General features: G+C 46.3%; 1 protein-coding gene across 1 annotated transcript; it reads left to right on the top strand.

The window, feature by feature from the left end:
• Nucleotides 1-3156: 3156 nt before the first annotated feature.
• Nucleotides 3157-14965, top strand: LOC138961291 (uncharacterized; the record flags this gene model as incomplete). The annotated part of the gene is given in 6 exon segments (XM_070332892.1): nucleotides 3157-3482; nucleotides 5018-5293; nucleotides 9350-9710; nucleotides 10915-11016; nucleotides 12158-12784; nucleotides 14612-14965. Coding segments are annotated over 6 exon segments (1899 nt in total).
• Between the last annotated feature and the right edge of the window lie 1577 nt (nucleotides 14966-16542).

Genomic DNA, 16542 nt, shown 5'->3' with positions numbered 1-16542 from the left:
ACACTTCGATTACGCTGATGTGTTATGGGACAATTGTACCGAAGCCTTATCAAACACACTTGAAAAATTACACCTTGAAGCATTACGTGTTATAATTGGCGGTGTGCGGGGAACAAGCCATGATAAGATTTACAAAGAAAGTGGTTTTTGTAGTCTAAAGGAACGCCGAAAACGACATAAATTAATCTTATTTCACAAAATGGTTCATGGTAAATGTCCACAATATCTAATTAACCTCTTGCCACCACTAGTCTCTTCACTAAATCCCTACCACAGAAGACGACCATTCGAAAGATTCGTACCAGCACATAGTACAGAAATATTCAGAACATCCTTCATTCCATTCTCCACAGTTTTATGGAATAATTTGCCTGATGTGATTAAAACAACAAATTCAATAAGCGAGTTTAAGCATTATTTACAAAGTCCTGATCATAGTGTACCAGCTTATTATTATTTTGGAAAACGACAGACAGAAGTTCAACACTGCAGAATGCGTTTAAATATTAGTAACCTTAATTCAGACTTGTGTAAACGCCACCTAAAAGATAACGCACAGTGTGCTTGCGGTGATCCAAATGAAACATCCGAACATTATTTATTAAACTGCACTTTGTATGCAGATGCTCGTCTGACAACAATCAATTCGTTGCCTGTTCATTTCAGACGCGTGGAAATATTATTAAAAGGTAGCGAGCATTATTCTGTTCGTAATAACATATTGATATTTGAGTCTGTCCAATCGTTTATTGTTAAATCTGGTCGATTGATTTGATGGATGTGTTCACGCATTGATAGTCTATATGTGTGTGGGCAGGCGTATGTGTACCTCCACACTGCCTCTCCCTGTGTTATCGTATTTGATTACATAAGCAGCGTATAAGTAATGATTATTATCGTTTGTCTCGTATTTTACATGTTAACGAATTACTGCCTTCCATAAAAAATTGTTACATTTACCTGAATTTACATGTTGCATGTCTTAGACTTGATGCTCTCTTCCTATGCGCTTTCGTCCTAGTCTCTCCTTGTGGTTGTTAGTACTTTCTTCCTCCTCCCCCTCCCTTTTCTTTTTATCTCCTGTAGATTATTTTGTTCCTAGTTAGCTCCCCATCCCCATTCTTTCAATTTGTTCCTCTGGTTTATTGTTGTTATGTCCACCATTACGAAAATGTGTGTAATTTAGTACTGTTCTGGTCACGTGATATAAGCATTTGCTTGAGTGCGTGTCCTAGTTGTGTGTTTTGAACTGTTCATGCGAAGAAATCCTGAATAAAACTTTGTTTAAACCAAACTGAACGCAATGCAATTTTTCAGCAAGACCGTATACTCGTAGCATCGTCAGTCCACCGCTCGTGACAAAGGCAGTACAATTGACAAGAAGAGCGGGGTAGTAGTTGCGCTGAGAAGGATAGCACGCTTTTCTGTACCTCTCTTCGTTTTCACTTTCTGAGCGTGTTTTTATTCCAAACATATCATATCTATATGTTTTTGGAATCAGGAACCGACAAGGAATAAGATGAAAGTGTTTTTAAATTGATTTCGAAAATTTTATTATTTTTAATTTTGAGAGCTTGTTTTTAATCCAGATATAACATATCTATATGTTTTTGGAATCAGAAAATAATGAAGAATAATATGAACGTAAATTTGGATCGTTTTATAAAAAAAATATTTTTTTTACAATTTTCCGATTTTTAATGACCAAAGTCATAAATTAACTTTTAAGCCACCAAGCTGAAATGCAATAACAACGTTCGGCCTTCGTCGAAGATTGCTTGGCCAAAATTTTAATCAATTTGATTGAAAAATGAGGGTGTGACAGTGCCGCCTCAACTTTTACAAAAAGCCGGATATGACGTCATCAAAGGTATTTATCAAAAAAAAGAAAAAAACGTCCAGGGATATCATTCCCAGGAACTATCATGTAAAATTTCATAAAGAACAATCCAGTAGTTTGATCAGAATCGCTCTACACACACACACGCACAGACAGACAGACAGACACACACACATACACCACGACCCTCGTCTCGATTCCCCTAGTCAAGTAGCTGTCGAACTCACAGAATGAAACTGAACGCAATGCCATTTTTCAGCAAGACCGTATACTCGTAGCATCGTCAGTCCACCGCTCATGGCAAAGGCAGTGAAATTGACAAGAAGAGCGGGGTAGTAGTTGCGCTAAGAAGGATAGCACGCTTTTCTGTACCTCTCTTTGTTTTAACTTTCTGAGCGTGTTTTTAATCGAAAAATATCATATCTATATGTTTTTGGAATCAGGAACCGACAAGAAATAAGATGAAAGTGTTTTTAAATTGATTTGGACAATTTAATTTTGATAATAATTTTTATATATTTAATTTTCAGAGCTTGTTTTTAATCCAAATATAACATATTTATATGTTTTTGGAATCAGAAAATGATGGAGAATAAGATGAACGTAAATTTGGATCGTTTTATAAATTTTTATTTTTTTTTACAATGTTCAGATTTTTAATGACCAAAGCCATTAATTAATTTTTAAGCCACCAAGCTGAATTGCAATACCGAAGTCCGGGCTTCGTCGAAGATTACTTGACTAAAATTTCAACCAATTTGGTTAAAAAATGAGGGCGTGACAGTGCCGCCTCAACTTTCACGAAAAGCCGGATATGACGTCATCAAAGACATTTATCAAAAAAATGAAAAAAAAGTTCGGGGATTTCATACCCAGGAACTCTCATGTCAAATTTCATAAAGATCGGTCCAGTAGTTTAGTCTGAATCGCTCTACACACACACACACACACACACACACAGACAGACACACGCACATACACCACGACCCTCGTCTCGATTCCCCCCTCTACGTTAAAACATTTAGTCAAAACTTGACTAAATGTAAAAAGAGGTTGAATTCAGCCTGATGAGAGGGTGAATATATTGGTTTCTCGTGTTTTTGTGTGTGTATTGACATTTGAAATATAACCCAGTGGGTTCAATTTTACCGTATTTTCATTCAGCCAACAAATCGTGGATCTTGAATGAGTTTCTGAACAAAGATTTAAATCCTTGTATGATTTCAAAAAGCAGTCACACTTGTGCCTTACAACCAGGGTAGTGTTTACTTACGAATGTTTAAATTTTTGTTGTTGTTGTCTCTTTGCTCACACAGAAACTCAAATCACATTCTACTCAGAAGCACCACCACAGCGCAAAATGACGTCAGACGTGATGTAAGAACAGCAACGAGTGACGTCACCACAATTCATATCGTGCCCAGCGTGACGTGTTAAACCACGGATGGTGCCTGACTGACGTCATGACGAATGTGATTGACAGGCTGAGGGTGCAGGGGAACCCCGCCCCCCGTAACCTCTCCTCCCACTCCGAATTGAGGCTGAGGAGGAGCGGGGTGGAGCGGGACCTCCCCCCTGACCAGCAGTCTGTCCAGTTCGTCCTCAACACAGCCCACCTGCAGAACAGAGACACCAACAGCGGGTAAGACAATTTTCCTTTTTGATGTATTCATTTTAAATGGACCATGACATTGTTATTGTTATTGTTGATGTAAGGTCCTTTGGCGTCTTTTATCCCTCTCGCTTTTTAATTTTATCTTTACAAGGTTCTTGTGGGGCTTTGTGCTTGTTGGGTTTTCAAGCTTCCAACGGACTCTCTGTCTCTGTCTCTTCTCTCTCTCTCTCTCTCTGTCTTTCTCTCTCTGTCTCTCTCTCTCTGTCTGTCTGTCTGTCTGTCTGTCTGTCTGTGTCTGTCTGTCTGTCTGTCTCTCTCACACAGACACATACACACAGACAACAGACACAGACACATACACAGACAGACAGACAGACAGACAAACACACGCACACACACGGACACACGCACGCAGGCACACATACTCACACACACACACACACACTCACACACACACACACACACACACACAGACACACACACACACACACACACACACACACACTGACACACATACGTGTGATCGTAGCACATGAACCAAGCTGTTCGCTGCCTAAAATACCTTCAGAGAATCCCTGCAGAGAATCTGTCCACTATGGACTTTCGTCAACAAGACCTTTATTGTTTATAATAGAAAGCAGGTTTTGCTGACCTTTCTTTTATTAGACGTTAATGACATCCGACACCGATACATGCATAGCTTGGCGGTAACTTACGATTCATTTTCTTCTGCTGATATGACGAAGTCACCGAGACAGACTTCTTTTAGAAATTCTTTTTCAGTTCCTGGGAGTCAGAAGTGGCACAATGTATAACGTGACGTCATGTCATCACGACATTATGACGTCTTCTCCAACTTTTTTCGCTTCTGAATTCAGAGATGCCACTTTTGGACTACAGGGTCAAAAAGGAGAAGTTTTGCTTTGTTCAGTCGGTGGCGTTTTTCATTGCAACATAAGTGTTAATGCTCTCTTTTCTGCAGGCAGCACGTGAACCAAACCGCTCGCCGTCCAGAGCACCTCAAGACAATCCAGCACGCCAACCTGGGCGTGCCCACTATGGTCTTGCAGTGTTGTTGTTCGTCCTTCGTTCTCGAAGATGAGCGCAGCCTCATGGTATGCTTGGATGTCTGGTCTGATGGGTCCGGAGATGACTGATGAGGCCAATCTGGACCAGGAATCCCTTCCCGCATGTGGGACACACATAATAGGGTTCAGCTGCTGGGTTACCGGCTGCTCTGGTTTTCCGGAGTGTGCGCTTTTGCTCTGCAATGTGGGTTCTTCTCTCTTCCGCGTTCTGGGACTTGCAGAAGCGCGAGCTAAACAGCAACCAGTTCAAGTCGTGCAAACCGGTCTTTGAACAGATATTAAACCCGTGTGATCTCTCATCCTCAGGCGACACGTGAACCAAACTGCTCGCCGCCTAGAGCATCTTCAGAGAATCCAGCACGCCAACCAAGAATTATCTACCATGGACTTGCAGTAGCGCGAGCTAAACGGCAAACAGTTCTTGCCAACCTGTCTTTGACTAGATATTAAACACGTGTGATCTCTCATCCTCAGGCGAAACGTTAAGCCGGCTGCTCGCCGCTTAGAGCAGCTCCAGAGAATCCAACAAGCCAACCTGGGCCTCTCCACCATGGACGTTCGCCAGCCAGAACTGCACAGCATGCAGTTCATGCTGCGGGGAAAGCCAGCGTCCGCCGAGGTGGCGCTCATCAACCGCATGAACGCCGTGCAGCAGAGGCTGTTGCAGGTGGACGCGTCGAGCAGCGTGGGAAGCGAGAGGTGGGGACGCCGCATGGTGCGGTACAGCAAGGCTCATAGCGACACTGAGGGGTGAGTCAACTCGAGGTTTTTAAGGTTTTATTCGGCTTTTAGGCCCTTAGGGTGTCGCTAACACAATGCACAGCTAAATCACACACACAAACAGACACAGACACGGACACGCAGACACGGACGCAGACACAGACACACACAGACACAGACACACACAGACACACAGACACACACACACACACACACACACACATACACACACACGCAGACACACACAAACACACACACACACACACATACATACACACACATACGCACACACACACATACACGCGCACACACACACACATACGCACGCACGCACACACGCACACACACGCACGCACACACACACACGGACACACACACACACAAACACACACACCACACACACACACGCACACGCACACGCACACACACACACGCACGTACAACGAGACTGCACGCAGGCGCAATAAGCAACTGATCGTAACTATTCGTTTTGTTGGTGGTTTTGTTTTACCAAAGTCTGAAATGTTACACAGATCGAGACAGTCATTGTTCTAAGAGACGACGGTCGAAGTGAACAATGGCTGTCGAGATCTGTTTCAAATATCAAATACACCAGTTAACAGTTTCGGCGTTGACATGGGACAAAGAAGGAAACACAAAGAGGAAGAAGTACAAAAACATTCGTAAAAACGATCTGCGCATGCGTTCAAATCAAAGGAGAGAAAAAAAGAGGAAAATCGCGTGTTTGTGTGCCCGATGTAATTCTGAGAACCTGTAGGCCTACACTCTTTCTTTGAACACTCAAAAGCAACTTCAGGGCTGGAAAACTACAAAAGTGCAGTTTCTGCAGACTAAATCTACGCGTTCTCAAATCAACCGAAACAGGAAGAAGAAGAAGAAAAAACTCTCGAAAAAACGATCTGCGGATGGGCATCATCTCATAAAAAGGAAAGCGGAAAAAGAAAAAATGCTCGCAAAAAACGATCTGCGCATGTGCAAATCCAAAATGGCCGCGGAACTGTTAATCGGTGTATTGTGGTCACAAATCACGGTGGTTTTCACGGGGAGGAAAGTACCTTAGTCAAGATTCAACCAGCTCTGACCAGTTCATTGACGCCTTTCCTTTTGGCATTGCACATTTTGATTTCAGTATTATCAAGACACATGTGAACGTAAATAAAAGGAATCAGATCTTCCATCCCCAGACCTTCAGACTGGAACCTCTTCAAAGACAACAAAACTGGGGGGGGGGGGGGGGGGGGGGGGGGGTGAGGGGCCGTAGTCGTTAAATAGGGGTGGGGGGGGGGAATTACCATAAGTTTTGAACAGAATGTCTGGGGAGGGGGGGGGGGATTACCATAAGTTATGAACAGAATGTCTGGGGGGAGGGGGTATTACCAGAAGTTATGAACAGATCTGAATGTCTGGGGGGAGGGGGTATTACCAGAAGTTATGAACAAAATGTCGGGGGGAGGGGGGGATTACCAGAAGTTATGAACAGAATGTCTGGGGGTGGGGGGGGGGGGTTGTGGGGCCGTAGTCGTTAAATAGGGTTGGGGGTGGGGAATTACCAGAAGTTATGAACAGAATGTCTGGGGGGAGGGGGGGGGGGGGGGGGTTACCAGAAGTTATGAACAGATTGTCTGGGGGTGGGGGATTACCATAAGTTATGAACAGAATGTCTGGGGGGGGAGGGGGTATTACCAGAAGTTATGAACAGAATGTCGGGGGAAGGGGGGGGGGGATTACCAGAAGTTATGAACAGAATATCTGTGGGGGGGGGGGGTTTGAGGGGCCGTAGTCGTTAAATAGGGGGGGGGGGGGAATTATGAGAAGTTATGAACAGTATGTCTGGGGGGGGGGGGGGGTTACCAGAAGCTATTAACAGAATGTCTGGGAGGGGGGGGGGGATTACCAGAAGTTATGAACAGAATGTCGGGGGAAGGGGGGGGGGGTTACCAGAAGTTATGAACAGAATGTCGGGGGAAGGGGGGGGGGGGTTACCAGAAGTTATGAACAGAATGTCGGGGGAATAAGAATAAGAATAAGAATACTTTATTATCTCATAGAGAAATTCAGGGGGGAAGGGGGGGGGGGGGTTACCAGAAGTTGTGAACAGAATGTCGAGGGGGGGGGGGGGATTACCAGAAGTTATGAACAGAATGTCGGGGGAGGGGGGGGATTACCAGAAGTTATGAACAGAATGTCGGGGGAGGGGGGGGGGGTTTACCAGAAGTTATGAACAGTATGTCTGGGAGGGGGGGGGGGATTACCATAAGTTATGAACAGAATGTCTGGGGGGAGGGGGTATTACCATAAGTTATGAACAGAATGTCGGGGGGGGGGGGTATTACCATAAGTTATGAACAGAATGTCTGGGGGGAGGGGGTATTACCATAAGTCATGAACAGAATGTCTGGGGGGAGGGGGGATTGCCAGAAGTTATGAACAGAATGTCGGGTGAGGGGGGGGGATTACCATAAGTTATGAACAGAATGTCTGGAGGGAGGGGGTATTACCATAAGTTATGAACAGAATGTCGGGGGGGGGGGGGATTACCAGAAGTTATAAACAGAATGTCGGGGGGGGGGGATTACCAGAAGTTATGAACATAATGTCGGGGGAGGGGGGGGGGAGAATACCAGAAGTTATGAACAGAATGTCTGGGAGGGGGGGATTACCAGAAGTTATGAACAGAATGTCTGGGGGGGGGGGGGGGGTGCGGATTACCAGAAGTTATGAACAGAATGTCTGGGGGGTGGGGGATTACCAGAAGTTATGAACAGAATGCCGGGGGGGGGGGGGGAGGGGGGATTACCAGAAGTTATAAACAGAATGTCGGGGGGGGGGATTACCATAAGTTATGAACAGAATGTCGGGGGGGGGGGGGGATTACCATAAGTTATGAACAGAATGTCGGGGGGGGGGGATTACCATAAGTTATGAACAGAATGTCGGGGGGGGGGGGATTACCAGAAGTTATGAACAGATTGTCGGGGGGGGGGGGGGGGATTACCATAAGTTTTGAACAGAATGTCGGAGGGGGGGGGGGGGAATTACCAGAAGTTATGAACAGAATGTCCGGGGGGGGGGGGGGGAATTACCAGAAGTTATGAACAGAATGTCGGGGGGGGGGGGGGGGAATTACCATAAGTTGTGAACAGAATGTGGGGGGGGGGGGATTACCATAAGTTATGAACAGAATGTCGGGGGGGGGGGGGGGAAATTACCAGAAGTTATGAACAGATTGTCGGGGGGGGGGGGGGGGGATTACCATAAGTTATGAACAGAATGTCGGGGGGGGGGGGGATTATTATAAGTTATGAACAGAATGTCGGTGGGGGGGATTACCATAAGTTTTGAACAGAATGTCGGAGGGGGGGGGGGGGGGGGAATTACCAGAAGTTATGAACAGAATGTCCGGGGGGGGGGGATTACCAGAAGTTATGAACAGAATGTCGGGGGGGGGGGATTACCATAAGTTGTGAACAGAATGTGGGGGGGGGGGGATTACCATAAGTTATGAACAGAATGTCGGGGGGGGGGGGGGGAAATTACCAGAAGTTATGAACAGATTGTCGGGGGGGGGGGGGGATTACCATAAGTTATGAACAGAATGTCGGGGGGGGGGGATTATTATAAGTTATGAACAGAATGTCGGGAGGGGGGGGGATTACCAGAAGTTATGAACAGAATGTCGTGGGGGGGGATTACCATAAGTTATGAACAGAATGTCGGGGGGGGGGGGGGGGGGAAATTACCAGAAGTTATGAACAGATTGTCGGGGGGGGGGGGATTAGCATAAGTTATGAACAGAATGTCGGGGGGGGGGATTACCTGAAGTTATGAACAGAATGTCGGGGGGGGGGGGGGGAAACCAGAAGTTATGAACAGAATGTCTGGAAAAGAAGGAGTCTTGAAAGGGGTGGAATATTAAAATTTGGGCTCTTGAAGGGTAGGGGGAGAGGGGGGGGGGGTTCCACTGAATTGCATTCACAGTGCATTGTGTCATTATCATCTGCACCGTCAAAAAACAAACAAACAAAAAAGCTCACTTTACCCTCAGCTCGAACCTTCCATCCCCAGAATGCCTCAGCGCGTTCGGCGACCGGACCTAACAGCAGGGGGCAGCGCGGGGGCCAAGACCCACGTGACCTTAGGTGAGGGAACCCCCACCACCCTACCCTCCAACCTCTCCACCGCCACCTCCTACTTCGTCCTGGCCCACTCCAACGCCATGTACAACCTGCCTACCCGGAATGACATGGGTAGCATCCACCCAGATACTGGTGGTGGTGGCGACAACAAGGGTAGAGGGGAAGGTATTGTGAGGCAGGAAAGTTCTGGGCCGATGAGCAGACGCCAGGCGTCGCAGCTGAAGAGTGCTGATTCTACCACTGCTACCCTTGAAATGACTGGGCGACATGTGAGGATGGGTGGATTGGTGGTAAGGGGGGGGGGGGGGGTTATGGCGTGTGAGTGAGTATGTGTGTGTGTGTGTGTGTGTGTGTGTGTGTGTGTGTGTGTGTGTGTGTGTGTGTGTGTGTGTGTGTGTGTTGCAACTTTTTTTGTCTTTTCATATCTATGCCTGTAGTAGCTTAAATTACTTGTTTTGTTCACTCAGCCAAAGAATGCGCGTCTGATCGTGAACAAAAAAACTTAACGTTGAGGTTTTCCCAGAAACTGTTGGAGAGCTTTAAAACGTTATGAAGGGGTTGATGACCTTCAGATATGACACCAGTCTGGTTGACCCGGTGGTGTCGAGTTCGGGCAAGAAAATGAAAATGATTGATTTCTTAAACTTTTTTTTTTAGCTAGAGCTTTGCAACTTGACCTACTTTCAGAGTTTGGTGACCTCCAGACATTAATCAAATCTGGTAGTTCCTCGAAACATTTCAAGGTCACAGTTGAGTCAAGTTTAAATAAAGAACAAAGAAAAAAAACACTCCTGTACATTTTCTTGATTATGGATTCTAGATCTTTGAAACTTCACTGACTTCCAGGGTTTTCTGATAAATCTGACTGATCTTGATCAAATGTCAAGATTGCTGTGGGATCGAGTATCGCTTGATCAGAATTAGATTATAAATTTCTTGAAAGTTAATGGAGCTAGAGACGGGCGCTGTGGCGTGGTGGTAAGACGTCGGCCTCTTAATCGGAAGGTCGAGGGTTCGAATCCCGGTCGCTGCCGCCTGGTGGGTTAAGTGTGGAGATTTTTCCGATCTCCCAGGTCAACTTATGTGCAGACCTGCTAGTGGCTTATCCCCCTTCGTGTGTACACGCAAGCACAAGACCAAGTGCGCACGGAAAAGATCCTGTAATCCATGTCAGAGTTCGGTGGGTTATAGAAACACGAAAATACCCAGCATGCTTCCTCCGAAAGCGGCGTATGGCTGCCTTAATGGCGGGGTAAAAACGGCCATACACGTAAAATTCCACTCGTGCAAAAACACGAGTGTACGTGGGAGTTTCAGTCCACGAACGCAGAAGAAGAAGAAGAAGAAATGGAGCAAGAGAAGCAGTTAATGTGTGTCTAATTCTTGTGTCTGATTTGTATTACTTACGACGAAGATGAGACGCATGAACATGTGCTCTTCTTGTTAATTAAAACAGATTGTCGTTTAAAGATAACCGATTTTTTTCCATTTCAGGTAGTGACACCGCGAAGTACTGACGGTCTCAGCGCACGTGAATTCTATACAAGGTCACCTCTGAACGGACGGTCAAGGTTCAAGGACAATAGGTCATTCAAGGTCAGTAATATGTAAAGACAATTATTTGCTGTAATCTGGATCAATTTTTGTGTGTGTTTAAGATAGAGATTTTCTTTCATTGCAGTCATTGACTTGAATTGTTCTATGAAACGCCAAAGCTGACTTTTTACAGGGTAAAATCTACCGGTAGATTACAAAATCTAGTGGTAGATTTGCTCATCTCTACACTGGATTGGCTCTCTTAACAATACCGGTAGAATTTGGGCCAATGGGAACCTGAAATACCCAGTAGCTAGATTTTTACCGAGAAGAAAGTTCCGTCCTTGGCTAATCAAACTACCGGGTAGAAAATGCCCCCACGTGCGCCGAAACTGATTTTTACTGGGTATAATCTACCGGTAGATTTTGGACATCCACAGGGTATTCCTGCATTTGATTGGCTCAAAAGAAAGAGAGGACCACAGAGAGAAGTCAGAAGTCAGAAAGTTTAATCGCCGAAACTTAGAAGTTTATTGCGATGGGGAGATTGGGGGGGAAAGAGAAACAATTTCAAAACCGAGAAACGTTACACAATGTACACATCATTGGGATGGCTCACTATTTTCATCTTTTACCACAGAGAGAGATATATATATCTAGAGAGAGAGAGAGAGAGAGAGAGAGAGAGAGAGAGAGAGAGAGAGAGAGAGAGAGAGAGAGAGAGAGAGAGAGAGAGAGAGAGAGAGAGAGAGAGAGAGAGAGAGAGAGAGAGTTACGAGATCCTGAAATATTAATATGCATTTTGAAAGCATGCTGAAAAGTCACAATATAATAGTAAATACTAGTTGTAAGATTTTGATAATGACACTCTCCGGTTGAATAAAACAAGAAAAATCTGTATTTATTTTGTAGCAGAAGTCCAATCAATCTTTTTACGGTTTATATGTATAGCTGATGATTGTTTTAACGTGCTGTATGTGCGTGTGTGTCTGTGAGTGTGAGTGCGTGTATGTGTGTGTGTGTGTGTGTGCGCGTGCGTGTGTGTGTGTGTATGTGTGCGTGCACGTGGGTGCGTGCGTATGTGTATGCGCGTACGCGCGTGGGTGCGTAGGTGCTTTAATGACGCATGTTCACCCAAAGCTAGATTGTTCTCGTGCTGTTGCAAATAGTCCTAATCAAGTGTATGTCCTATCCTATACAGGAACGAAGCCTGAGGTCACCTGGACTAAAAGACTCACTGGACACGCCATCAGTGGACCCTCAGAGCTTACGACAGTGTCTGCACGTGCAACCCAGCTCTCAACCCGCACCCAACCACGACACCAGCGCCGAGGCCGCGCTCAAGCTCAAGCACTTCACTCAGTACATCCGCACCGACGCCCAGTCAACGCGCCCTTCTACGGAGGGCAAGGTCAACTACAATAACCCGTACCGCCAGTCGCGGCAGAGGGACCGAGGCACGGCGCTGCCGGAGTCGGAGCGGAGGTACATCTTCGACTCCGTGGCCTCGTACATCCACTTCAACAAAATCTACCCGCAGCTGAAGAACACCTCTCCCGGGCAGAACCCCAGCTACAAATCCTCGCCCCTGACGGCGGGGTTGGGAGGGCTGACAGGGGGCAAAGAGGGCCTGGCCAAGGTCCCCCACATGGCCGGCTTCCCCAGCCACTGCACGGACACTATCCTGCTGCGGATGATGTTCGCGATGAACCGGCCCGGGGTGGTGCATGGCATCGGCATCGGTCACCAGGCGGCCGGCGCGCCCTCTATTCGGTCCACTGGCAGCACCAAGTACTCGGATGTCGGGCGCCAGAAAGACCTGGACGAGGTATTTGGCGCTCGTGTGTTTGTGTGTGCAAGAAATTGAGAGCATGGGTGTGGCCATGGGTGAGGAAAAGGGGGGGGGGGGGTGGGGGGGGTGATGGCAAAAGCCACTTGACATCCTGCACGCCCTTTATGCGATCCACATTTGGCACAAAGGACTCTGATCTTGGACGCCATTACGATTTGGACGAGGTATTTGACACTTGTTTTTTGTGTGCAAGAACTTCAGAGCATGAGTGTAGCCATAGGTGAGGAAAAGGAGAGGGGGAGGGGGGAGGGGGGGGGGGGCACAGGCAACTAGGCAGCCGGCGCGCTCAAAGTACTATGTTGGCTACCATTAAGATCTGGACGAGGTATTTGGCACGTGAATGATTTTGTGCAATAACTTGAGATAAGGAGGTTTGGCCCAGGGGTTGGTGGGGGGGGGGGGGGGGGGCATAGGCAACTAGGCAACCTGCGCGCACAAAGTGCTATGTTGGCTACCATAAAGATCTAGACGAGGTATTTGGCACGTGTTTGTCTCTGTGCAAAAACTTGAGAGCATGGGTGTAGCCATTGGTGAGGAAGGGAGTGGGGGGGGGGGGGGGGAGGGCTATGCATTGGTCACCAGACGGCCCGCATGCCTTTCATGCGGACCACCTTTGGCACCAAGTACTCTGATTTTGGACGCCATTTAGATTTGGACGATATTTTTGACACGTGTGTATTTGTGTGCATGAACTTGAGAATGCAGCCATGGCCGGGAGCAAAGGGGGAAGGCGGAGTAGGCATAGGCAAATATGCCGACTGCACGCCCTTCATGCGATCCATCGTTTTCACCAAGTGCTCTGATGGTGGACGCCATTAAAGGCAGAGTAAGCCTCCCGTAAACCATCACAGATACAGTCAGGCTTTTACACACAGTACAAACACCCTTTCATTTAAACACTCACCAATTGAGAACATCCTAGGTGCCCTCCGTAAAGAGCGAACAATTTTCAAAGAATTTATTTTTGCGTGGTTTATCTTACCCCTGAGCCATCGTGAACCCGTGTGATCCAGTTTTCCCTTTTCACAATGCAGTCGTCATAGTTAGTCATTTGAATGCGACTCGACGTGAGCTTATCTACAATAGCACGTTTTTTTATGCACGAAACAACGGCTGTGGTTCACAAGAACTCTAGCGATGGCTTTTGACTGTTGAGAGGAACGGCGATTTGCACTGATAAACCGGCCGTCGTCTGCTACGACCCTTGCGTGACCCTGCTTCCGGGCTTTTCTTTTTTTAAACTTTCACAACTTCGAATTGTTCTGATCTTGTCTTGATGAAAAACGAATTCTTTTATGATTAAAGAATGTTTGTGTAACAAGCTGTCAATTTATTATTTAGATTTTAAAAGTTAGGTCTAGCGCAAAAACGAGGCGCCGTTGTTGTTAACGGAACAAGTCTACGAAAATAAATTCTTTGAAAATGTCTCACGCTCGACAGAAAGCAGCCAGGATGTTCCCGTTCGGTGAGCGTTCAAATGGAAGTATGCTTGTACTGTATTTAGACGCTCGGGGAGCTCTGTGATGGTTTACGGGAGGCTTACTGTGCCTTTAAGATATGGATGAGTTGGATGCTTACGTTGAGTGGAATCTTTCAATATGTATTCCGTGCAGACTGAGGGCCCCGGTATTCATGACCTATGCTGCATTTTCAGTATCAGCACGCGCCACAACCACATTTGACTACAAGGCCAAACTTTCAACACACAACAACAACCACAGCACAAAAAGTAACGCCTTTTCTTTCAGTCATTGCACAACCTCTTTCAGAATTTACAATTAATTGACATCTATCTCTTTGCAGTTTATGATTCAAGGCGAGACCCCTTCCCTGACCAGCGCGCGTAACAGCTACCTTCACCACTCTCAACAACAGCAACAGCAGCAGCAGCAGCAGCAACTGTCGTCCCAGCGTTCTGGAGGGACCGTCTCCTACCACGCAATCCCCTCTCCCCCCAAAGAGGAGGACGAGGACGAAGGAGACGACGCCGACGCCGACGACGAGGCCAGTCAATGGAACGCCAAGAGGAGGGTGGGGGGAGGGGCGGGAGGAGAAGGAGGAGGTGGTGGTGGTGGTGGTGGTGGTGGTGGTGGTGGTGGTGGCGAGGGGGTGGATTCTGAACTGAACACTACTTTGGACTCCGGTCGACAGCAGTGAAACAGTGAAACAGGGATTCCAACAAATGACAACAGTCAAACATGGACAACAGTGAAACAATGAAACATGGACCGGACACCAGTGAAACAGTGAAAGATGGACACCAGTGAAACAGTGAAACATGGACACCAATGAAACAGTGAAACATGGACACCAGTGAAACAGTGAAACATGGACACCAGTGAAACAGTGAAACGACATGGACACCAGTGAAACAGTGAAACATGGACACCAGTGAAAAAAAGAATTCTTTCATGATTTAAGAATGTTTGTGTAACAAGCTGTCAATTTATCATTGAGATTTTAAAAGTTAGGTCTAGCGCCAAAACGAGGCCCGTTCGATCCGGCTGGCCACGCGAAAATAAATTCTTTGAAAATTGCTCGCTCTTTTCAGAGGGCACCGAGGATGTTCTCAAGCGGCGAGTGTTTACACGAAAGGGTGTTTGTACTGTGTGTAAAAGCCTGACAGTGTCTGTGACCAGAAACTGATGGTTTACGTGAAGCTGAGTGTGCCTTTAAGACTGAGTAACCGCTTGCCATTATCTAAGCGATTCTCTCAGATTGGGATTGTTTGTAGCACTGTTTTACACCATGAGTTGTGTCCCTTTGAGAGTAAGGATAAGGATAAGGATACGATTTCATATCTTCATGGACATCCGGGCTGCTTTCTCACTGGGGAAAGCAAGCTGCCATAGAGTACAGCGTTACCCATTTTTTCTTCTTTTTCAAAGCGTGTATTCATGACTGACTGACTATTAGGCTTTAACGTTCTCTTAGACCAGTTCGCCTATATTGGCCCGCCGGACAGGTCACATTTACGGTAATACCGTCTGAGGATATGGTGTGATACTTTAACTCGAACAAGCCCGCTATCTTCTTCGACACGCCAGCATTGGGTTTGTCTCGTCAAAGTATCGAGATACGATCATGATAATCAGAGACGTGAGATGATGCATGCGTGCATGTCTTCGTGTTTTCCAAGCCCTGAGACTTTCGCTGTGAACGGCTTGGGATCTTTTTCGTGCGCATGTGTTCACACGGGGGTACGTGTTCGGACACCGAAGAGAGTCTGCACAAAGTTGACTCCGAGAAATAAATCTCTCGTGTATTCATGTTTCCTGTGAACTTTCGCTGTGAACTTGGGTTCTTTATCGTGCGCATTCGTGAACGTCGGGAGTTCGGACACAGAGGAGAGTGTGCAGGGATCGAGGCAGGGAGGGGGGTATCTTTGTTGTTTCTGCCTCTGACTGAAATTGTTTGATGCAATCTGCATTAACTGTTTCCACATTTTCAATCGACTGAATTAGTTTGTTTAGCTTCCAAGCGATTTTGTTGTTTTTGCATTGTGTCGTTTTTACGAAACGTATCTCTCAACTCAACTGAGTTCAATCAATCATCAATCAATCAATATGAAGCTTATATAGCGCGTATTCCGTGGGTACAGTTCTAAGCGCTTGAGTTGCTTGCTGGTTGTGATACTTTTCTTTCAATTGTAATATTATTCAATTTTACTGATCAGCTTCTGGTATTGTTAAAACGCGATTTTACAAGTCATAATCTTTTTGTCATTTAAAACA

Source organism: Littorina saxatilis, linkage group LG3 (assembly GCF_037325665.1).
Source record: "Littorina saxatilis isolate snail1 linkage group LG3, US_GU_Lsax_2.0, whole genome shotgun sequence".
Classification (NCBI taxonomy): domain Eukaryota; kingdom Metazoa; phylum Mollusca; class Gastropoda; order Littorinimorpha; family Littorinidae; genus Littorina; species Littorina saxatilis.
This window is presented reverse-complemented; position numbering and strand designations above follow the sequence as displayed.